Raw genomic sequence first — 23,005 nt, 5'->3', positions numbered from 1 at the left:
AGGTTGATAAAAGGCAAAATTCATCCCGTTTATGCGCGTCGGGTCGACATACTAATACCTAAATCCATCAATATCCCGACCCTTGCCTCCTCTTTGTTCTCTCAAACGGACAAACATGATGGCGCCGTCAATTGACCAGCCCGTGAGACTCCTATGCATCATCCCTATATCAACAACAGGCATGACAGACGACCTCGCACGTGTATATCACTCAACGGCAACCCTCCAAATTACCTTTGTGGACGGCCGCGACCTCGATGACTGCCCCCCGTGCATCGAGAACCACGCGCAGGCCATATCTTCAACCAACGCAGTTCTCCCCCGTGCGATAGAGTACATCTCCACCCACAGCCCGCATGCCGTCCTCGTCTGCTGCTTCTCAGACCACCCGCTAGTATACGCACTGGAGGAGCGCTACGGTGACGAGGTTCCCGTCACCGGAATATTCCAAGCCGCGTTACAGGAAGCCACAGCAAGTGGAGGCAAGTTCGGCATTGTTACAACATCGACCTCATGGGAACAGCCGTTGAAAGACTCTGTTGATGACCTCGGTTTCGGGACGTATTCAACTGGCGTCGCAGCGACTGGCTTGAGCCCACTTGAGCTGGAGAGCTTGGATCGGGATTTCGTGATCGATCGCATTGCTACATCTTCGAAGCCTTTGATTGATAACGGTGCCGAAAGTATTATCCTCGGCTGTGCGGGTATGGCGGTATTGGAAGACAATATACTCTCGGCTCTTCCACCTTCGATCAAGACGATTGATGGTGTTCGTTCAGGGATGACGATCTTGTCGCGGCGGGTTGAGGAGACGGCTTTAACCAAACCAGTGCTTTCTCTCCTCGACGATACCAAGACTAAGATTGCGGTAAGCAGCACGGAATTGATGAGGGACAGGCAGCAGATATTGTGACGTAGGAAGGGCCCGATGTGTAAGACGGGGGCTAGTAGCCACTATAAATGATGTCGATATATTGATATGGTGATAGATCGGGAAGGAATTAACGCAAAATCAAGTCGTCCCCCAGCTCTCAATTGCGCCGGCCCAATCAATCTCCGCCCCGTCATTGAAGGCATTGTTCCACATGTTGCCGATAAAATCTGCTTGAAAATTGTAAAAGGAAGTATTTGGTAATGCATATTGCTCGAGAAACCCTGGGTGCTGCTGCTGTGGTGGCGGCTGGGGCATCAAGTCCATGACCCGTGGGTCATTCGTTATCTCGGGCTGATGGTGCATGACCGGCGCTACCGATACTGCCGGTACTGCTGTCACTGTTGGTATTGCCTGGCTCTGTCGAAGAAGTATCTCTTCTAGTTTGTGAATATACTGAAAGATTCGTGCGCCTGCTTGGCTTGCTGAAGGAAGAGACGGTGCGAGGCTCTGAAGAAATGTGGCCATGGAAGTCCTGACCAGTCAGCATACCTTAGATATAGGACAAGGGGTATGCGGGCTCCAACGTACATGACTTCGCGAAGTTTGTAGTACTGCCAGTCGACCAATTGGCGGGCAATGAAGCTACTAAGCAAGTGGGCGACTCCTGCCAACTCTTGCAGCTGCGTAGCAATATCAGCACAGTATCGGTCAAGTAAGAGAGGAGCATACCATGGGATATCCGATTGCCCGCAAGTACTCCACCGGCACCAGAGTAATCTCTTGTATTAGTTCAAGCGCAGCGCCACAAGCATCTTCAAATTTGTTGTGGCATGCGAATGCCGCCATCCGGAGTAGCTTCGAGTTGATGTTAGCCATCGGACCATTTGCCATGCAAAGATCCGAACCCACCTGAAAGGTACAAGCGATATTGGCCACTTGAAACCCACATAGGTTTGCCTCCACGTCTTTGGATGCCGGATAAGCGCTGGTGGCATATAGAGGAAGATTGCTCTTCTTTCCAAGAACCAGTTGCAACATGTCGTCGATGTTTGACATAAGTGGTTCGTGTTGGATTGGACCTCTGTCGAGCGTCTTTAGTCGATCTTTGCGCATTCGGACAATGACGTGTTCGAGTACGCGATACAGGTCGGTGATGTAGTTCCAGCCGGTGAGCCAGCTGCCATGGCTGAATCGGGTCTTCTCGGTCTGCCCTGACGCATCTATGATTCCGGCTAGGCCGTTGACCTGCTGCGGATATGCAACAGCGCATTGTAGTTCGGGGCACCGAACCACATGGCCGTCGATCAGCGCTGCATGGACTTCCAGGCGGTACATTGACCAGAAGAACTGCCGCCTTACATGCTTCTCCGGATATGTAAGATTCGAGGGCCAGCGCGCTTCAAAATGGAAGGTGTGCTGAGCTACTAATGTGTGGTAACGGCCCATACACTCATGGAATAGAGGGTCGTCCTTGAGCTGTGTGGCGGCCAGGGATAAAGTGCCAAGAACCTGTAAATACTCAAAGGCTTCGGAACTGCGGATGTCGCGATTTCTCTCCGGAATCGCCCTTTCTGCATCCTGCATGTAGGCCTCGTGATGCTCAGGGAGAAGAGGAGTGGGCGTATCCGGGTTGAATAAGGCGCCATCTCTGACGTGACACGAACTCAATGCGCATATGGCCATTAGCCGGGCGAAAGAAGCCCTGCTAGATGACAGGCTGGTTGCCTCCCATTCCTTGTGTAAGGACACCTCGTCGAAAAATGGAAATCTTCAGCCAATGTTAGCTTATTCATTGTAGCGCAATAGATGCAGACCAAAAAGGGACGAGGGTGGGATGAACGCACACTGGGTATACAGTGTCAAAAAAGATGACGATGAGTCGATAGATGAGGGCCCTGCTCCCGTGGCGACTCTCGTCGTAGAACCACCTATCGCCATCGGCATCGTCAAAGGATTGAGATTTGTTATTATTATTCACTGAAGACGACGGCGACGTCTTTGATTTAACGCCTCGCTTGGCTGCAACACGGTTCCATGTGCAGGTCGCGCCGTGTTCGATGCAGGTCAGACAACTTGGCGTGCCACCAGGACTGGCGACGGAGGCGACCCCGCCTCCGTCGGGCACGGGCTTGCATTTCCGTCCTCGGCGATGGCAGAAATCGCAGGCCTTTGTGATGCGGCGACGCTTGATGCTGGGCTCGCTGTGCCGTCTGCTATCACCGTTTAGCAGATCGTCGTCTTCCTGTTTCTGGCCCATGATTCGAGCGAGCGCTGGACGCGTCGAATCTGGTCACGGGAGTCCCATCCGGCGGCGCGATGGCGAAAGACAATGGGCAATCGGATTGTTTGGCGGTGGATACAATATCCGTACGGATATCTTTCTCACACGAGGGATAACAGGTCAGGGAAAACCGGGTTAAGTTTTCCTACTGTCTGAGCCACGGTGAGGGGCCGCGCACCCCAAGGAATCCTTCTCTGTTCCTCCCTGGTACGGTTGACGGATGCGCAGATCCACCGTCTGGCTACACGTGTGCTAATTGCCGATGAAATGGATGGATTCGCTGAAGAAATGCAGGGCCGATCTCGGATATGTAGATGAATGCGATCTGGAGGGGCACAATCGGCGGGAGGATGCCGTCTCTGTACAACCTCGAAATGGGGGCGGTTTTTCTGACTGGGCTGAAATGTGCTGGAGGAAACAGGCTTTGGCGGGGGTTTTCTGCGTTCTCCTCCTTTGCGTCCGAGGAGCGATCGGAAACATCAAACGTAGAATGAGATGAGGAGAACACACGGGCAGATCGAGGTTGAAATTGACACGGCCGGGAGAGTAGTGGAGGTGGAGGGGGAGGGGACGTCGGGTGGACGTGGACTTGGAGCCGCGCCCCAGCGAGCAAACAGTCAATCTGACTAAGCCGATACGTACTTTTTCTTTGTGGCACACGCAGGGACGGGGAAGAAGGAAAGAGCGCTGCGAGGGAAGGCCCGCGGTGTGTTGTTTCCTCCTTCGCGCGATAAGGTAACATCGACCCGCGCCTGCCTTCCGGTGCTTCTGCCTTCCCCAATTAGCCAATCTAGATCACGGGATTAAGGTACTCGCGTACAGTTGTACCTCGCGTTGTTGCCCAATGGAAGTTTTTCAAGAACGGCACTTCGGTACGTACTCGCCGACGGCGCAGCCAGAGGTGGTGTGCCGCAGCCACTGATCGCATGGCACCCCCGTCACAGTGTCCTTTCTTTGTTCCTCAATTTCAATATTCCATCTTTCCAACACGTTGCGCTGTTGGTTCTACACCGCATCTCTCATCCCCCCGGATCAGGCCTGGAGATAAGCCCGAATTCCGCCCCTGATTCTGTGAGTGGACAGATTTGGCCGTGGGGGTGGTTCAGCTCACCTCGCATCTTGTGTCTCCCCTTGGTATTGCCCTTGAAGATGTCAATCCAACATGAGCCTTTGACTCTTTGGTGTCGTCTGACTGCGCCGACTGAGACACGCCAGCGTCATGGGGTCTGTAACAATCCTGAAATATCGAGCTCCCGTTCATTGTCAATATCCTGGCTGATCAAATAAGCTCACCCAAGGCCGCCTATTAGTTAGGCGTAGAATCATCTAGACGCGTTCGAGAGAAACCAACGCCAAGTTTCATCTTGAGACCAACACTCGAATGGTGCCGATCACTTCTTAGCACAGACATGGGCACAGGCAAGACATGCACAGACGATCTAGATGTTTGTGGGGTGAAGTGCGACGGCAGGTCCAGCCTGAATCTTGAATTCTAGCCCCCAATGAAAGTCCATCGCCCGATCCGCTTGTGTGCTGGCTGCGATGACACCTCGCAAGCAGCGCCATTTATTACTCACTCAAAGAAATCGCACGCATATTATTGGGTTGCCAGTTGATCAATCTTGGATACCACATGGTTACAGAGACTCAGAACCTTTTCTTTCATGCACATAATGGGTACGTAGCATGCACCTCGCACTTCCTTCTTGGCACCAAGTGTTCTTCAACCAACCAGATAACCAGAAAACAAGAAGTTGAACAACTCCCCAATTCGCTCCTTGCTTATTTCATGGGGCAATCTTGCACAAAACTCAACCAACAATGAGTAGCGGTCAGGCGCGATTCTTAGCCCTGCAATCACATTCAAGCTGAACCCTCATCCCACTTTGCGCAGGATAAACGCCCGGGTGGGAGAGACAAGGGTGTCACTTCTGAAGTCTACGCCATACTTGGCTCCCGTTGACCTCGGATAATTTTGGTGTGCACTGGGGTATAGGGAAATTCCAAATTCGTAAAATGCGACTAGACACAATCAAGATCGAATCCGCCTCATCTTCACAGTTTTGAAGAGAAAAGAAAACGTCTACTTTCGCAATTGCCGCTGATACCCATCATATCTCTTCAGGTCATGCAACGTTACTCGCCTCTTCTTATGTACCTCTCTAGAAGCACCGAGAGTTGATGGCAAAGGTGACTCCGACATGACCTCAATATCACACTTCGGACAGAAGGCGCATTGCCAGTTCTGTTCAGACTGAGTAGGACGGCACCAACCTGCCGGTAGATTCTGATTGAGTTTCGGCATTAATTTGAGTTATACTTGAATCACAGTGACGATGGGGATATATTGATCTGATTTTGAGAATGATCAAGGAAAGTGAAAGTTTGAAATGAAAATTTCACAGCTCCTCTCTTCTCGAGCATCAGCCTACACTAAGAGCTTCGAAAGTCAGAATCTGTTGAAGTACCCGTATAACGGGATAGTTAAGTACTTAACTTATTGTCTAGATCTAGAGGTATTTCACTGAGACGGGTATCCTTCGGAACAGGACGCATGTCCGGCATAGGAGAGATTGGAAACCCGCCACTCGGGCTTGGGTACTCTGTACATTCGTCGATAACTTTGGGATCAGGGCTCATTACCGTGCCAATCCGCTGTGTCTGACCACGCAGTCTGGCCAGTTGAAGCGTTGGATCTATACTAAGCGACTCAGGTCCTCTAGCTTAGAGGTTGTGTGTGGCGATCTTCACCCAGGCATGATTCTGTGATTATGACCTGAAAAGAGAATTGATGATGGGCCAGGTAAGAAAACTGTTACCCTAGCCTTGCGCAGTAGAGCAATCAGATACTAAGACAGCTACTGTTCTAACCAGACCGTCGGCATGCAAGTCAGCAGGGCAGGGTCTTCCGGCCTGTACGAAGCCACATGCATTAATCGTATATCAAACTGCGTTTATATATGAAAGGACGAAGTCGTTGGGTATAGCCCACGAGTCCTCCGTTGGCTGTAAGTGTATTTGGCGGAAGAGTCGTTCGTATGGTCCATTCGCCTTCCAATTGCCCCTTGTGCGCCATCATACTACAAGAAAATCAAGCGAAATATTCAGAGAGCAGCTGATTTCCATGGCGATACTTTCTTGGACGTGAGATGACTAGAACGCCAGATCGCCAACTTTCGGGCAGCAATAAGATCAAAGTTCGACTAGGTATTCACACTCACTTATTAAGCCATTTCAACCAAACATCGGAATTATTGATAACTCGGACGAGAAATATCATTCATCGCGGACCTGGCCGCCAAGAAAGCCCCTATTGTAACCGTGCCATGGAGTATGTCCTATTGGCTCAGCGGGCTCTAGACATGCACTTTGCCTGTCTCATCATTGTTACATGGGCAAATCCTCTGCTGAGACGCATACCCTTTTTGACTACCGCCAGTGAACCCTGAGCGCCGGGCCGGTGGGCAGCAGCACGGCTCGAACGGACAACTTCCCCTCTTCATCGGCTAATCGAAAAGAGCCCAAACCATCCCGCTGGCAGCTTGCCGGATGCTTCTGAAGAGGAACGGAATGTTACATAGCCTAGTTTGTATTTATGAGACTCACTGGGTCATCGGAGGCATTAATATCATTCCAACACAAAGATTCCACTCCACTTACTCGGTTCACATATCGTTGCTCCAATGAGGTTTATCTTTTGAACAATTATTACAGCACGAGGAGTACCGAGCTATGCAGACTCTTTACCCAGAATCGTAACCTTCATTTGACCCGAGCCAAAAAGCCTGCCGATATCCAGATTCACTAGGTAGAAACTTACGTTTACATTAGCTAGTGAATCTGGATATCGGCAGGCTTTTCGGCTCGGGTCAAGGAAGCTTACCCCACCGGGAGGCTTGTGTGCGTAATGTCGATCCCTCTTCTTTTCGGATGACGAATGTCAGCCTAAACAACAGCAGAATTTTGAGCTTCTAATTAAACCTCCCGAAAAAACAAAGTTAGGTTTCAAATTGTACATGAGAAAGAATTCTAGCCCGGAACGTGATTTCGAATTTGCTCGCAAGGCTCAAAATCGTTCTTGATCGGAAGAACTCTGCTGCGTCGACTATACCGTCATTAGCGGGATCGATAAAGGTCATCTGGACGGTGATATCTGTGTAATGAAACTATGGAAGTAAGAAATCGAGAAGGCTGCGATGTCACGGCTTTCGAGCAGTGGCTACCCTTGTGGGCCTGACTGCCGTTTCCCCTCTCATGAGATCAGACAGAAGTAACAGAAGTATGTGTGGCACCGAAATGTAGCTACAGGCCTCATCTAGACACTGTTCCAGCATGCTCGAGGTGTGTTTGTGGTCAGTTACCTACCTAGTCCATGGGGAAATATACCTCAGTCTCTGGTATTCTCGTTTCCGGACGCTTTATCATGGTCGAGATTGCCTGCTTGCTGAGATACGCAAACTTCAGCGAAATGCGATGACTGCCTCAACTTGAATCAAGATGAGTTGCAGACTATGCCCGCTTGTAGAGAGCTATCGTTGCGCATCAGAATGAAAAGCATGCTCTCGGAAGTGATCTCGGAGATGATCTTGCCAAAGCTATGAATCGAGCTATGTTGATTATTGAATCACACTGAGTTCTGTTTGTCTGATTAAACCACGCTGGGTGGCAAAACGACACTGATGGAGTAAGTAGGCATGGCCATCCCTGACCCAGACTGCAACGGTCACTGGTCAATTCGGAAGCTTCTTTACAGTGTATGACTCCTCGATCCACTATGGAATCAGCTGGGAGTAATTTACTTGTTTCTGACAAAAGTCTAGTGCCAAAACCTCTGCAGCTTCTCGACTACCTTGCGATGCAGTCACTGACCAAAGCGCGTCAACGCCCAGAAGTTTCATGGGCACTGAACTGTCTGCGGTAATGATTCCGACTTGTGATTGCCTTTACTCCGCGACGGCCTCGCCATTACTCCTCTGAATAAAGAGGGGAATACGGTCCTGCGTTTGACCATGGCTACTTCTTCGACTCGAGAGAAGAAACCTCCGGTCAAGATTTCAAGGTTGAATCATGACCTCCGTGAAACACAATCGGCCACGGAGTGTCTTCTTAACATCTCTAATCGGGCTCGTCGACTAATTAACCCCGAGGTATCAAAGCTCGGCACCGCTACACTCCCCGGTAAAACTCGGCCACGTGTACGCCCTACCAAAGCCGGCCGAGAAAAAGTCTCCGTGCGCCTATCACCTACCGCATCTCCCACTCGACTCGGCACCTCGAAGACCTTGTGTTTAAAGTTTCTCATGTCATCTGTGCTCCTCGAGACATAGTGGCTCGCTCGACGCCGAACGTGACAAGGTATTCCCAGCCGCTCGTAGTCCATCCAGCGATCACACTGCCCGTCCCTCGGTATCTACGACCTGTTTACCTGCCAAGGCTGTCGTTCTGCCTCGCAAGTCTGCTCGGTCTCGCTCGCTCTCGTGTTTCATGGCACCGCGCGACACGTAACTATGGGATTGACAACGCGCCCGTCATGGACTTGGCGTAATGCGTGCCGTGCGCTCTTTTTTCCGTTTGTAAAGAGTACGCGGGGTTTGTTTCCAGCACTGGTTCAACTAGGTATGGGCCTCTGGACTTCTTGGCCTCCTATGTTTCCTGGCGATAACATTTGGTAGGCACCCATACTCCTATAGAATCCGAGGAATATGGACTAGCAAGCCAATAGCTGCCATATGAGTATGGTCTCTTTTGTGCTAGGCCATCTTGAGCCTTACGTCCCTCGGATCTTTTGGGGCGCAGCTTGTAAGGTTCAATGGTGCGGCCGTCTGAACAGCAGCAAGAATTCAAGCTTGTCCAGTCCCTTGAACTCTGTCCTTGAGTTAGCAGACAATACAGATGGTGCGACGGCTTGCACGTACCTAAATGCCTCTTTCGCGGTGTAGTGATCCCACAGAACTGGTTGAGGCTAAAACCTTTCGCCGAGTAAAGTTCGTACCTTGCAGCTATCGAAGTAGACATGATGCTTGTTCGACTACCTACACGACTTTACGGATTTCAAATCGTAAAGCCGGCACCGGTATATCGGATTCGTATTATAGCAAAGGATGGTCTTCAAAGCGAGAGGAGTATCTGGACCCATGTTAGCACAGACGCTGTCGACGTGTCGGCGCCCTAGATCGGCAGGGAATTCACAGATCATGGACTCCTGGCCCCCAACTTGGCATCTCAAGTGCCATGACTGGGAAGAGATGACACTGGCGTACTTTCAACAAGAAGCTCTGATATGAGCAAGTTTCGCAAGCGCTCCTGATCGACCTGAATGGCGGGCGTGGGGGCCCTGCTCTAGCTGAAGAGAGTGATGCTAATGAACATTGGACCAGTCACAGCGCTATGAACTAGATCCTCCATTCGGCCAGACCTCGCAAGGACAGAACAATCTAATTAATGAGGCGAGACCGAGACCTCTATCGTAGAGTTGATTTCAACTTGGTTAGAAGAGTCAGGTAGATTTTATCCTAAAGGCTGGCTTGAGGTGCAGAATAAGGTTGTGCCGAAAGGTTGTTTGGCACCACGACAAAACGCCCATGCAGGGAGATCCCTCGTCCGGACACTTGCCAACTGAGGGGGTTTGCAGATCAACCGAGCGATCACTCGCACAGGCGGGAAAAAGGCGCGAGTCATCGGCTCGGCGTTCCGAGACTGCTCCTCTGTTTACTGACTTACGCCGAGTGTAAGTGGCCTTTACAAGTAAACAGTCCATGTTAGCGTTTAGAGTTCTTCGTTTCACGAAAACCGTTTTGTTCTATGGATCTTGGCTCCAGGCCTTACCACAACACTATTTTAACCTTAACAACTAGTCGCAATACAAAGGGGGTAGACTAACAGCCCCAAAGTCTAAGTCAATAACCGCGTCATCTAATGATGGCCGTCCGTTTGCTATGCTTGCATGAGGCTGTTGATCGAGGAGTGGGGCTATCGTCCGACTGAGGATGTAGCACGGCAACATGAACTCTCATGAGTCGGCAGATCTTGGATCATTCATCGCTTCAGGCTTGGGAGGGCAGGTGTCACTGCGGGATGAACTATGGCTGGCGTCGATTATAAAAGGATGAAGCCATTCCCTTCCTCAACGGCTTTCTCTTTGTTCATCAGCTCACTTGACTGCCATCTCTTGTATCAAACTTCAGCTTCTCCAGCTTGCTCAAACACTCTATCAATTCGTCTCCTACAGAAACAAAACCAATTCAAATTTCTTCAAACCTAAACCATCAACCGCCAAAATGCGTTTCTTCAGCACTCTCTTCCTTGCCACCTTGAGCGCTACCGGTGTCGTCACGGCCATGCCTGTCGCCCAGCCTCATGATCTGACTGCGCTCGCCGGAGAGGGACTCCAAGATGCTGCTCCAGTTGAGGCTCTCGACATTGAGACCAACATCGAGACCAGAGAGGCCAGGGGCCCCAACACTCCGGCTGATGTCGCGAAGCACGACGCCAATCACGCGAAGCAGGACGCTGGTAACTGTGGAAAAGGCTGCAAGGACTCGCTTGCCTCGTATCACTCGCAAGCCTCCAAGGATTCTAAGAACTCCAAGAACTCGAAGAATAGAAAGAACGGTCGCCGCGCGGTCGAGAATGCCGAGAATGCCGAGGATGCTGAGGCTGAGGAGGAGGTTGAGGCTTGAATTAGTCGGAATTAGCCTTGACACTGAGATGATCTTGTTCTCGTGCTGGTAACGGTGCAATGGAGTTTTGGATACACGGGTTATACAGTACAAGCTGTGGCTAGAGCTATAAATAAATGTTTACTTCTTACCTCACGTAAGTGCTCACATACTTGATCGCAGCGGGATATTCACGGGGATTGGTTGGCGGGCAGTGCGCAGCTTGTGAGCCACGATGCCATTCCGTTGAAACGAGTCTTGTACTCTTGTTTAAGTAAGGTTCTGCCTCATGCTTCCTACTTCCTCTCCATCTCCCCTTCGACTCTCGCCATCTCCAGCCTATTCAGGCCCCATTCACTCCAAGGCAGTGGTGTTGGCCGCTAGCCAGTGCCCGAATTCCTGAATGATGTTCATCGTGTCATACAGAAATGTGTGAATCTGCCTCGACTAATTAGCAGCTGTTTCCGAAAGGCACATATGCGAAACCTACGAAACCCATCCCGGGGAGGAGGGGAAGAACATCGCGACGCTCTCCAAGCCGCTCGTATCCAAGGTTGGCCTGCCGCGCAATCGTAGTGACTACCATGGCCGAGAGAAAGACGCCACGGATTTTCATCATTGTGACTTGGTTTCCGATTCTTCGAGAGTGCGATTTTATGTGAATGTCGCGTGATAGCTGATGTTCGACGATTTGACGATTTCGAGACACTTGGTTCTGATGTTCTAAACGCGTGTTTGTGATAATGTTTGGCCTGCTGATCGCCAAAAGAACACCCCGAGATTTGGAAAAATACAAATTTTGCAAGTGGTGGAATGTTTTCCCGCCTTTTGAAGGCATCTGCTTAGTCGTCGAAACTCAGACCAGTGAATCACTGTTCATTGAGCGCGGGGCTTGCAAAGGTTGCGATCCGGATTTTGCACGGGAGCGTCTCCCAAAGAGCCAATACCTCATATCCACGGCCAACTCGGATTTGAATGTATCAAAACATCGCCTACAGTCATTCGACTTGGAAGGAATCCTAACTTGAGTCATCCTACTAGACAGAAAGTGTAAGTACCTACATAGAGATCTGGATGTCGCGGACCGGTTCTAGATGCCAAACAACGCATTGGTCACGGTGAGAATGAGGCTCTTTGACTTAGCAATGCTCAACAAGACACACGAAAATAAGAAGAAGAAGAAGCATTTTCAACCAAGGACAAGGGTGGAGGATTTCGGTTCCATACGCAGCCAATCAAACTTCCGTGTGGTCACCGAAAAGCTGACAGGTTGCCTCAATCTGCCTGTTGACTGTGCCCGAGACAGCAACCTTCTGCAGCTAGAGGTTTTGGGCCTAGTCGAGCTCCTCTTGTCTTACACCAGCTTACACCATACCACTTCAGGCCGCAGATGGGCTTTTTCCAGATCAGTCTCCCATGAGGCACAGCCGCAACGCCATGAGGCAGCCAGGGGCTTTCCGCCATTTCCAGGGCAGCAAGCACCAGGCAGATTCGCATTGAGATGGGGCAACGTAAAATACATGGCCTTCATGAGACTGGACCTCGAGTGCATAAGTGCCATGATCGCCGACGCTCCGCTCTGTCCTTGTACGATTCGAGAATTGCGCATAGCGACTTGAACACAAGCAGCTGCAGTGTGATGCCAATACACAAGCCAAGATGCATCTCAAAAACTTCACCTCCTTTACATCGATCAAAGAAATTGTTCGTTGTAAACGCGTCAAGCAGAAATCCAAGCGTAATGAAAAGAATCGGAAGCGTAGCAAATCAAGGAAGAACAAAAGAAATAAGTTTGTGTTGTCCAGTCCTTTCATGCACTCGGGTTCCATGTTCACTCGACAAAGAGCATGTTCGGGTCCACATTCAGGCTAACATTTGATACACCTTAGGGAGAAAAGGTTCGAGCCTAAAAGCCAACATGAGGCCCAACATCAATTCTTAGATGAGGACTCGGAAGCGCAAGTTCCAGACCCATACTTGGCTTGGAACCTGGCGAGCATTGCACCGAAAACTTTCGCACAGCCGCCCCCGTGGCGAAGGCCAAGTCATCTAGACGACGCGTTACATGTCGACTCAGCTGAACTCTGTCATCCAGTTTTCGAAATTCCGCCTTTCAGCCACCCATCTCCAAACCCGACTCGATCTTCTACCTTGAGCTCATTCTTGAGCAGCAGCGGAACTTCTCTGAGTTCTGCCACATCAAAAATCAGGTATCTTTTCCGACGTCGACATTCAGATACTGGGATTCCAAGACCATCGCCACTTTCACGGCAGTCGGAAAAGCGGAACTCCGTCCCAGGTCTATCGCCCACCTTCCCCAGGCCCATTACGGAAGAGAGCCGCCAAGAAATCGTGACTCCTCAAGATCAAGGGGTAATCATAAGATCCATCGTACCGAAACAGGAAGCATCGAGGCCCGCTGGAGTCATGGCGCAACAGCCTGTCGACCTCAAAGCAGTACGTGAGCATCTTAACGCACTGAAGTCTACATCAAAAGCCTTCGTAGACATCTGGGATTCGAAAGTGTCGCCGAACTTCGATCAAGATCTAAGAGATATTATCGGATATGATTGCGGCTACGTACTCGGGAACCACCCTGGCAAGGGAAGCGGCACCAGAGTTGTCGAGGTTATGACGCCCAAGGAGCTTCCTGGAAACACCAGTAACAAGATCCGGAGCAAGATCTTGTTGTATTTTGCGGAATCCAAAGAGCTTCAGGACACAATCACGGTCGAGTTTTCCATCGGGCACGTCGGGCGTGCTGCAGGCGCACTCGCTTCGAGTCAGGACGCAGATAACGAGCTGAAGAAGCCTCGAAACTGTCGCAAGCACAGCGAGAGACTGCTTGGGGATTCTGTCAGCTTTGAAGAGAGCGATTGCGCCGCAACCCTTGGACCAGCTATCAGACTCGGCGGCTGCAATGGCTGGATTGTCAACTGGCATATGTTCCATGGTATTGAGAATTGGAAAGAGCTGGATAATCCGTACCCGGTGCCGCGCTACGGTTTGTTCCACCCAGCCTACATTGATTGCAACGAGGACGAGGGACCACTACAGATTGGGGAGCTTCAGGCTTACTCAGGACGGATGTACAGAACAACTCGTCCATCGAGATCTCTAGGCCATTTTGCGCCAAGTGTTCATGGAGAATGCAAGCCAACTACGCAAGTAGTTACGGATTGGGCCTTTTGCAAAGCCGAGCAAGATGAAGTTCATAACTGTCTTCGATATGCACCATCGGGTATCGAGGTTGATGATCGTTCGGACCCAATCCCAGGAGCCTTTGTGCAACGCCCCCAACTGCAAATTATCCAGACAACTGGCCGAAGTAGCGGATTTCGATATGCTGTGGTATGCGAGACACCTGCCAAAGTCCGCCAATACCCACATATGCCTACCCGGGAATGGTGTTTGATGAACCTTGGGGATCTCATGCTGGTCGAAGACTGGAATTCCGAGGGTCCCGGTGTGTGCGGTGACTCGGGTGCGGCCGTAGTGCACGATGAGACGGGAGAACTCATCGGCCAAATATGGGGTCGAAATGTTTACGAAGGTCACCGGCAAACTCCCAGGGTGACATACTTCACACATCACTGGGACATTTTCGACGATATCAGTGAGAGATATCCCACTTTGGAGGGCCCCTCCCTCATCCTCAAGCCGATGTGCCATCCCTCGAATAGAGCGAATGTAGGAGATGGAGCTCCCGACCCTTCGAATATGGAGGCCGACGAGAGGACTTTAAATCCATCGCGACCGCGGAGCCGGGCATGTTCGTCCACGGGTGGTGCCGATAGAGTAGTTGAATCCTTCTCTCAGTCAACTCTAGCACAGAGTGTGACCAATTCGATAGGATCTGGTGAAGGCAAGGCAAAGAAGACCTATGTTGGAAAGGCTTTGGAGGGCGAAATGGGATGCGGACATCGAGACTCTCATTCCCGTAATGCTGCTAGAACCTCGGCGGATGATGACACCGATGTACTGGTAATGCGACGGAGTTCGGCGATGGTGACAGCTTAAACCTCTTTTCTTTTTCTTCTTGAAGCTTTTTAGATCCCAAGCGTCGTTTTTTTCGAGATTTACAAAGCTTCGTATCCTTGCATACTCAAGTCAGGTAACCGATGCCATGCATCAAGGCCCAACTGGAATCCATTGATGCTGTGTCAATACCTTTTAATAATTCGAAGCGCGCTCAAGAATGTCTTTTGTGGTGTGAATCCTATCTCATCGGACCCGGCGAACTCAACTGTTAACTCCCCGACTCTCCGACCCGGAGTGGAGCGCACGGCGTTGCCGGAGGAAGCTTTCGCCTAAGAGCGATGTTATCGGGAATTTCGGGTGCGGGTTCTCATGCAAAGCTGAGTCGTTGTAGAAATTGCGCTGGCTGACTCGAAATACCCTGTAATTGATGTCTTAAGGCACCCTAGAACCTAACCCGGCCTGGATGGAGGAAGACGCATTCGATATTGCGGCCTCTCAAACTGCTGTTTGAGTACTTCGCTCCGCCATTCGAGCTCCAGCGTATTGAGTAACGCATAGAGCAACTCCATCGGTGATCTGAAAGACCTCGTGTACGAAAATCTGAAAGGGCGACGAACGACAAGTGGAGGAAGGATCATCCGCGAAGCCGTAATTTAAGCTCGGTGCCCCCCTTATACGAAGGCGGTACCGAAATTGCAGCATGCGCTAAGAGGGGTTAAACCGAGTAATACGAGAAGATGACCATGGTATTTTGGATACTTGTAGGTTGAAAACCGCAACATAATCGTCAACTTGAATCCTTTGCTTCGTACACCGATTCGATACTCTAGCAACTCGCCGTCATGAAGGGTTTCACCAAGAGCGCCGGATATCTTGCGTTATTAGCAGCGCTGGTCAGCGAGACCATCGCTCTGCCAGTTCAAGATGCGCCGCTAAGAATCGAGTGGCGATCCCTGTCAAGCGCCGCAAAAGCAGACTACATCAGCGCAGTAAAGTGCTTAGATGGGTTGCCGTCAAAGATCGGTCTCAAAACGTCGCGATACAACGACTTCCCCTATGTCCATGCGCAGCTCAACAACGAAAGTGCGTCCTTTCTTTATATGCGTCAACATTTGGCATCATGCTAATCAACGATCGCAGTTCATTTTGTCGCTCAATTCCTCCCCTGGCATCGGTACTTTGTACACATCTATGAGACAGCCTTGAGAGATGAGTGCAGGTACACAGGCCCAATGACCTACTGGGACTGGACCCTTGACTCTGAAGACATGTCTAAGAGCCCCGTTTTCTCCAACGACACCACCATCGGATTCGGAGGAAACGGCCTGAATGGCGGTTTAGTCTCACCAACGCGACCGAACCCGTTGACCATGTGCGTAATTGACGGGGCTTTCGCCAACTTTACCGTATCTTACTATACAACGACAGCGCTCTCGCATTGTCTGAATCGCGGTTTCAATGACGGTATTGGGGTGAATGCCGGCCCTTACGAAGGCGGCTTGTACTCGCTCGAGAAGATCTCAGGAATCATCAAAACCTCTAGCAACTTTTCTACATTCGCGACTACTTTGGAAAACGGGCCCCACGGTGCGATTCACTCAGCCGTTGGAGGAGACCTGTTCCCTTCGACATCTCCAAATGGCAAGCCCTCACCACCTACGTTGTTCGGGCACCTGAAGACTAACAGAGAAAACAGACCCCTTGTTCTTCCTCCACCATGTGCAGATCGACAGACTTTGGTGGCTTTGGCAGCAGGCTGATCTCACAAATCGGATGTTGGATTTCACGGGACGAAGGAACCTGCCCTCGGGGGAAGCTGATACCCGGCCAGCGTCTCTGAACGACACGCTGCCAACGCTTGGCTTGGCGGCCGATATCCCCGTTCAACAAGTCATGTCAACAACGACAGACTTGCTGTATTATAAGTATTAGTGTAAACATTTCAAGAACTACTTTGGGGACAGCTGTTCGAACTGAAAGCATCCCGCCTCTTAGTGCTCACGGCGCTTCACTTTCAGCTGCTGTTGGAGGGCTCCTGCAGGAATCGCCGCTAATCCATGCAACCATAGGGGCCCATTCCTTGAAGGAAATGGAAGAAGATAAACCTACGACATGCCTGTGGATTCCCACCTGATGTTCCTTCGAATCATCCTAAGGACATGATTCGCCTGATGTCTTTTGATCCCCCATCTTGAAGCCACCCAATGGCGAGGGGTATGCAACGTGGCAGCCTAGGGGTGCAAACAATCTTTAACAAGATAACAGTTCGCATGTTATCGACGCGCTCAAGCGATAAAGCTGAACCATAGACCGCAGCCGTTTGACAATTTTCGCCATAGGTCTTCGTCAGGGACGTTAATATCAGAAGCAACTTTGCAAAGTTGCAAAGCTCAGGACGTCAAGATGATCTGCTCTTGTTGTCGCCACGTCCTTGAGCTCAGGAAGGACTACGCGCTGACCAGTAACGAGCGAGACGGCGCGGATCCCCCCATACCACACCACCGCGATAGCACAAGTCTGACGGCCTCTGTGGACGCTGGATGTTATATTTGCAATCGACTTTGGGCCGCTCTGGATATCGAAGAGCGATGCAAGGTCAGGCAATCAAATGGTGAACCGACGAAACGAAAGACTCCAGCAACCGAGTCACCTCTCACTTCGGTGTTTTGGGAAGACGGAGCAGCACTCGCATATCCCCGCGCCTTTTTACTACAACTCACTTTTGACCGAGGCCAAGTTATGGATCTAGAGAGAAATCCAAGGAAAGGATTTTTCCGCGCAACTGTTCTGCTTCTTCCACAAGAATGTATGTTTACCTGCTGCGAAATAACACCTCATGACTCCAAGTATGCGTCCTCGGATGTTGATCTTAGACATAGCCTACGCGTCTCAATACCAAATCAAATCCCACTCCCGTAGTACAAGATCCGAAGGAACCTTTCATGTCGCACAGAGATGGATTACGGAATGTCTAGCTGAACACCCACAATGCGGTGCCAAACCAAATGCATCTACCACTACGCAGTGGTACCCCAGTCGCCTCCTGGATACAGGACCTCTAGACCAGGAGAGCTCAAGTTGCCGACTCGTCCTACCGAACATCACCCCTATCCAAGGCTCTTACGCGACACTTAGCCATTGTTGGGGTACGAAGGAGTCTTTCAACCTTACAACAAGCAACTATGCACAACTACAGCAGGAAATCGCATTCGACACCCTCCCTCCCCTGTACCGTGACGCCATGGAAACGAGTCGGCGCCTTAACATTCGGTACCTGTGGATTGACTCCCTATGTATTATTCAGCACGGTGATGACTTCGTTGACTGGAAATACGAATCAATGCACATGGACAAGATCTACTCAGGGTCCTTTGTCAACATCTCAGCGGCCGATGCCCCAGACGCGAACCACTCCCTCTTTCACGACCGCAATCCCGATGCTCTGTGTTCGCAGATTGTAGAGCTTCCTGTTGGTTCACAAACTAATCGCTTTCTCTTGATGGACTATAACTTCTGGAGGACAGAAGTCTCCAGCGCGGTCATCAACACAAGAGCCTGGGTGCTCCAAGAGAGACTCCTCTCTCCTAGAGTGCTTTACTTTGGTCAACGGCAGATTCTATGGGAGTGCCATCAAAAAGAAGACGCTGAGGTTTATCCGGAAGGCTTACTGATAGATCTAACTCGATTTCCCAGTCGGTTCAAGGGCTTTTGTCACAACCAAATGGGTTGGAGACCCCGGGATCACGGCGATCTGTCAAAGTACCATTACTGGTGCAACATTGTGAATACCTACACTCGAGCTAAGTTGACATTCCCCGGCGATAAGTTGATTGCACTTTCAGCGGTCGCGAAGGCTATGAGAGTGTTACTTCAGGATAGCTATGCTGCAGGGATGTGGCGCCGCTATCTAGAGCGGCAACTGATGTGGTCTGTCGCTGTCGGCGAGGCGCAAGCCAGGCCATCAGTCTACCGGGCCCCGAGTTGGTCTTGGGCGGCGGTAGATGGACACATTACTCCGGGTATCATGGACGTCGAAGCAGTGGAAATGTTGATCGAGGTACAGGATCTACATCTCGACTATGTTACAAGCGATACAACAGGCCTGATCAGCGGTGGGTGGCTACAGCTCTGGGGGTGCCTCAAGAAACTTGAGCTTCTGCCCGATGCCTTGTTCAGCAGTCATAGCAACAACTACGAGTTCTTGATGATGATTGTTGATGGCGTTTCGGTCAGTGTCCGCGCTGATTCAGTCATGAAAGAATATCAACCACACGTTTATCTCGATGACAACCAGCAATGGGTCAGCACACAGAACCATCGACCGGAACTATTCTGTATGCCAGCCAGAACAAGACCAGGCAATGACGGAAGCATCTACATGCTATTGCTGCAGCTTAAAAATGGAAAAGACGGCACCTTTCGTCGCATTGGAATCGCCCGCGGTTGGGGCAAGGAGTTGAGAGAGAGCTTGCTAGCAAGCAATGCGGAAGAGAGTACCTTGCCGTGCGTAAAGTATGAGGGAGGTCGACACCTAGTTCGGATCGTTTAGTTGGGCGGGGCCACCATAACGACTAGACGCTGTGCACAAGACGAAACAGTAAGAGCCAAAGACGATACGAAGGGCATCATGGGCATCTGCAGATAGAGGATGAATGGAAGAAGTAGATCACCATCCTGAGCGATAAAAGATGAGACAGTGCATGTGTCACTCCAACTTCCAGTAGTTGACTAGATAGAACGTTACCTTAGTGTATGTTGTCTCAGGCGAGTTGGTGACTCGAGTTGCCTGAAGTCGAGATAAAGTCTACCCACTGAGATACAGTCATCCTAGGTACTCTGCTTAAGTGCTTTAAGTACGCAACGAAGTCTGCCCGAATTCACAGGCTGAGAAAGAAGAGGTCACAACTGAGGTAGCACGCACGACAGAATGCATGGATGCTACTCAATTCGATTGTCGAAAATAAGGCACTCATTTAGAGTTGATATAAGCTGGGGCGGACGCTGCACATCAGCGGGTATTCGAGGTTTTAGCGCACAAAACAAAAAGACAGCCCATCGGCACGTCTCGGTCCAACAACTGTCGCCATCCCACCCCAGCGAGCACGACATCAACAAAATCCCTTTGGCTTTCCTCTTTCTCACCACCGGTTCACTTGGCACTGCAACAACGCCGCACCGCAGGGCAAACGATCAGCCCCCCTCGACTGACTCCACTGCTGTCTTAGTTGGGGCCCCCAGGCTCTCACCCATTTCTGGAGGACTGCCAAGCAACTTACAATAAGGGCCGTGTTCAGAGGCCCCAAACGACCTTCCATAATTGGAAGGCCTTCGAACTGAAGTCACTGAACCTCTAGCTGCCTTCGCCGCTGCCCAGACAGCCCAGCCTGCTGACGCTCTCTTGGCGGCGATGCTCATCTCACTTGACCTGGCCACTCCAAGACAGGTACGCATTCTCAAGGCGTGGAACAGCACTGATAACTGGCTGAAGTTATCCTCGCGAGCTTGCCGGCATTTATGACGATTCAGCCTCAAGAGGCAGCTCAAGGAGCTTGAGAAGCTATACCGACCGTCACCTCGTATTGTGAGTACCCCCGAGACCACACCCATGCTCGATTCCTTCTGGAAGCACGCAAAGTTTTTAAGATTTGGCTGGTTGGAGTGGAGCAATGGATGTTGGCTCATGAGGCTATTTTGTGGTTTCCGCAAGATCTGGTTCGTCAGAGCTACGGTGACCCCCGAGACTCATCAATATTCGAACCTCGATAGGTCGCTTTCATTAACCTTGAGTGCTCTTTCTCTCGCCCGTCTACTCCTTGGTGTCCCGCCGTGCCGCCCTCGTGGTACCAGGCAGCGAGTCGGTTCGCAGGTCGAACCTTGCGTGACGTTACAGTGCCATGACGTGCGGGGACTTCTGCAAAGCCTGGGATGATCACTTTCACCGTTTGTCTTGGGTTGCGACGCAGCAACGCAGCATTGCAGCCGTTAGCTGTCTGCGAGGCAGGGACACATATATAGCACCCGTCGGCCTCTCGAAGAACCGCCCGCTTGCCGATCCGCTTGTGTTAGCTTGGAGCTCTACACATTCTTTCATTGGAACTCCTACCGGCAGTGCTTGCCAGCACGTGAAAGCCGTGTATATCACAAGAACTCGAGCTCGGCCGAATCTCACTTCCCGCGCCGACAGCAAGCTATGAGTTCACCACTCAAATACGATCATCATGTCGGGGAGGACAGGCACGTCGTACGTGACGATGCTTCGGCGGAAGAAGTAGGAGTGGTCAAACAGCAGGAAGTTTACGCTTTCGATGAGTCGCGCAAGATTGGTGTTACTGGCGCGGTCTTCCTCATTCTAAATAAGATGATCGGTACCGGTAGTAAGTAACAGACGGTCGATCACGATGAGGATAGCACTCACACCCCGTTTCTCAGTCTTCTCTACTCCCTCCGGTATCTTCCAGTCAACTGGCTCCGTCGGCGTCGCTCTCATGCTATGGGTCATCGGTGGTGTCCTGACCTTCTGCGGTATGAGCGTCTTCCTCGAATTCGGCCTCGCCATCCCTCGATCCGGCGGCGAAAAGAATTACCTCGAGCGCGCCTACAAGCACCCTAAATACCTAGCGACCTGCGTGCTCGCTTCGCAGATGATTCTTCTCGGCTTCTCATCCGGAAACTCCCTTGCCTTCGGCCGATACATCTTATTCGCATCGGGATCCGAGTCCCCGGATGGTTGGACCGCCCGCGGCATCGGTATCGCCGGCGCCACCTTCGCCGTCGGCATCCACGCTATTACACCTAAATGGGGTATTCGTCTATTCAATGTCTTGGGCGTCTTCAAGGTCATTGTCTTACTCTTCATCGTCTTCTCCGGGTTCGCCGCTTTGGCTGGCCGACGTCGCGTGCCAAACCCCCACAACTTTGACAATGCTTTCCGAATCGAAGAGGGAGAGGGCTACGGTAACGGTGGTGTCTATGGATACGCGACAGCTCTGCTTCGCATCATTTACAGTTACAAGGGCTGGGAGAATGCCAACTACGTTGTGGGCGAGCTGAAGAACCCGCGCAAGACTCTGGCTATTGCTGCACCTCTGGCCATCGGCGGCGTGACAATTCTCTACGTCCTTGCAAATGGTGGGTTCACTTGACTATTCAAAATCGTGGGGTTTTTTTGCTCGTCGACTAACCGTGGTTTCTAGTTGCGTATTTTGCCGCCATCCCCAAGACCGAGCTCGCCACGTCCGAAGTCATTGTTGCAGGTGTCTTCTTCCGCAACGTCTTTGGTAACAGTGCCGGTGCCAGAGCTCTTCCAGCGTTTGTCGCCATCAGCAACTTGGGAAATGTGCTTGCCGTCAGTTTCGCCCATGCTCGGCTGAACCAAGAGTTGGCAAAGGAAGGCCTCTTGCCATTCAGCACCTTCTGGGCATCCAACAAGCCATTCAATGCTCCGGCTGCAGCCGTACGTGCCCAGAATCTGCATCACATGTTCTCAAGCTAATACACTACTAGCTTTTCCTCCATTGGATCGTTACTGTCATCGTTCTTGTCGCCCCTCCTGCAGGGCCAGCTTACAACTTCATTACAGATCTTTACACGTATGTCTAGTCCCTCAAGTTGAGTAACAACTAAGTATTTACTGACACATAAACAGATATCCCGGCGCATGGATAAACGCGTTTGTTGGGATGTAAGTTGTCCTGGGAGATTTACTTCATTGAATATCAGCTAACATCACAACCAGTGGTCTCCTTTACCTCCAATGGAACAAGAGAGAGAACTGGATATCACCTTGGCACACCTACTTCCCCATCACCATCCTCTATGTCCTTGCCAACGTGTTCCTCTGCATCGTTCCCTTCATCCCACCCACGGGATCGTGGACTGCAGAAGGTTACCCGTACTACGTCTTCCCAATTGTTGGGGTGGGCGTGCTCCTTCTTGGCGGTGTATACTGGGGTTTCTGGACCAAGATCTTCCCCGCTATTGGTGGCTATAAGGTCGTGGCCGAGAGGACTTATGACGAGGAAGGTCATGAGGTTATTCGATACCGTAAGGTTAGCACAAAGCACGGTCACTCAGGGCCGATCGATTAAAGCCTTCGCCCATAGATAGCCCATAGATAGCTAGAAAATGGTTGAAGCCGCCATGGTTGAAACTACTGCTCACGTGTTATGTTATCTTTACCAGCATGTACCCACATATGGAACTTCCTAATAA

The 23,005-nt window shown here is 51.0% G+C and overlaps 10 protein-coding genes across 10 annotated transcripts; 8 read left to right on the top strand and 2 right to left on the bottom strand.

Annotated features, from left to right (window-relative positions):
• Positions 1-115: 115 nt before the first annotated feature.
• On the top strand, positions 116-913 carry CPAR01_14443 (Asp/Glu/Hydantoin racemase; the record flags this gene model as incomplete). Its single annotated transcript, XM_060498694.1, has 1 exon — positions 116-913. The coding sequence occupies one exon, from the start codon at positions 116-118 to the stop codon at positions 911-913; it is 798 nt and encodes a 265-aa protein (XP_060342755.1).
• A 99-nt stretch (positions 914-1,012) lies between these two features.
• Positions 1,013-3,131, bottom strand: CPAR01_14442 (uncharacterized protein; the record flags this gene model as incomplete). The annotated part of the gene is made up of 4 exons (XM_060498693.1): positions 1,013-1,406; positions 1,463-1,554; positions 1,604-2,642; positions 2,719-3,131. 4 exons carry the CDS (start codon positions 3,129-3,131, stop codon positions 1,013-1,015), a joined length of 1,938 nt encoding a protein of 645 aa, XP_060342754.1.
• A 5,531-nt stretch (positions 3,132-8,662) lies between these two features.
• CPAR01_14441 (uncharacterized protein) lies at positions 8,663-8,827 on the top strand (the record flags this gene model as incomplete). Its single annotated transcript, XM_060498692.1, has 1 exon — positions 8,663-8,827. One exon carries the CDS (start codon positions 8,663-8,665, stop codon positions 8,825-8,827), a length of 165 nt encoding a protein of 54 aa, XP_060342753.1.
• A 1,605-nt stretch (positions 8,828-10,432) lies between these two features.
• Positions 10,433-10,834, top strand: CPAR01_14440 (uncharacterized protein; the record flags this gene model as incomplete). The annotated part of the gene is made up of 1 exon (XM_060498691.1): positions 10,433-10,834. One exon carries the CDS (start codon positions 10,433-10,435, stop codon positions 10,832-10,834), a length of 402 nt encoding a protein of 133 aa, XP_060342752.1.
• A 333-nt stretch (positions 10,835-11,167) lies between these two features.
• Positions 11,168-11,432, bottom strand: CPAR01_14439 (uncharacterized protein; the record flags this gene model as incomplete). The annotated part of the gene is made up of 2 exons (XM_060498690.1): positions 11,168-11,251; positions 11,289-11,432. 2 exons carry the CDS (start codon positions 11,430-11,432, stop codon positions 11,168-11,170), a joined length of 228 nt encoding a protein of 75 aa, XP_060342751.1.
• A 1,808-nt stretch (positions 11,433-13,240) lies between these two features.
• CPAR01_14438 (uncharacterized protein) lies at positions 13,241-14,833 on the top strand (the record flags this gene model as incomplete). The annotated part of the gene is made up of 1 exon (XM_060498689.1): positions 13,241-14,833. One exon carries the CDS (start codon positions 13,241-13,243, stop codon positions 14,831-14,833), a length of 1,593 nt encoding a protein of 530 aa, XP_060342750.1.
• Positions 14,834-15,636: 803 nt separating this feature from the next.
• Positions 15,637-16,554, top strand: CPAR01_14437 (uncharacterized protein; the record flags this gene model as incomplete). Its single annotated transcript, XM_060498688.1, has 2 exons — positions 15,637-15,877; positions 15,935-16,554. 2 exons carry the CDS (start codon positions 15,637-15,639, stop codon positions 16,552-16,554), a joined length of 861 nt encoding a protein of 286 aa, XP_060342749.1.
• Positions 16,555-16,567: 13 nt separating this feature from the next.
• CPAR01_14436 (uncharacterized protein) lies at positions 16,568-16,726 on the top strand (the record flags this gene model as incomplete). The annotated part of the gene is made up of 1 exon (XM_060498687.1): positions 16,568-16,726. The coding sequence occupies one exon, from the start codon at positions 16,568-16,570 to the stop codon at positions 16,724-16,726; it is 159 nt and encodes a 52-aa protein (XP_060342748.1).
• Positions 16,727-17,197: 471 nt separating this feature from the next.
• On the top strand, positions 17,198-19,343 carry CPAR01_14435 (heterokaryon incompatibility protein; the record flags this gene model as incomplete). The annotated part of the gene is made up of 2 exons (XM_060498686.1): positions 17,198-17,600; positions 17,770-19,343. 2 exons carry the CDS (start codon positions 17,198-17,200, stop codon positions 19,341-19,343), a joined length of 1,977 nt encoding a protein of 658 aa, XP_060342747.1.
• A 1,467-nt stretch (positions 19,344-20,810) lies between these two features.
• On the top strand, positions 20,811-22,881 carry CPAR01_14434 (amino acid permease; the record flags this gene model as incomplete). Its single annotated transcript, XM_060498685.1, has 6 exons — positions 20,811-21,168; positions 21,224-21,922; positions 21,988-22,247; positions 22,298-22,383; positions 22,440-22,475; positions 22,530-22,881. Coding segments are annotated over 6 exons (1,791 nt in total), but the record flags the coding sequence as incomplete, so codon positions are not given.
• Positions 22,882-23,005: the final 124 nt, after the last annotated feature.

This window comes from Colletotrichum paranaense (genome assembly GCF_030867605.1).
Source record: "Colletotrichum paranaense strain IMI 384185 chromosome Unknown Scaffold_15.1, whole genome shotgun sequence".
NCBI classification, from domain to species: domain Eukaryota; kingdom Fungi; phylum Ascomycota; class Sordariomycetes; order Glomerellales; family Glomerellaceae; genus Colletotrichum; species Colletotrichum paranaense.
Note: the sequence above shows the minus strand (reverse complement) of the source record. Positions and strands in the feature narration are given on the sequence as shown.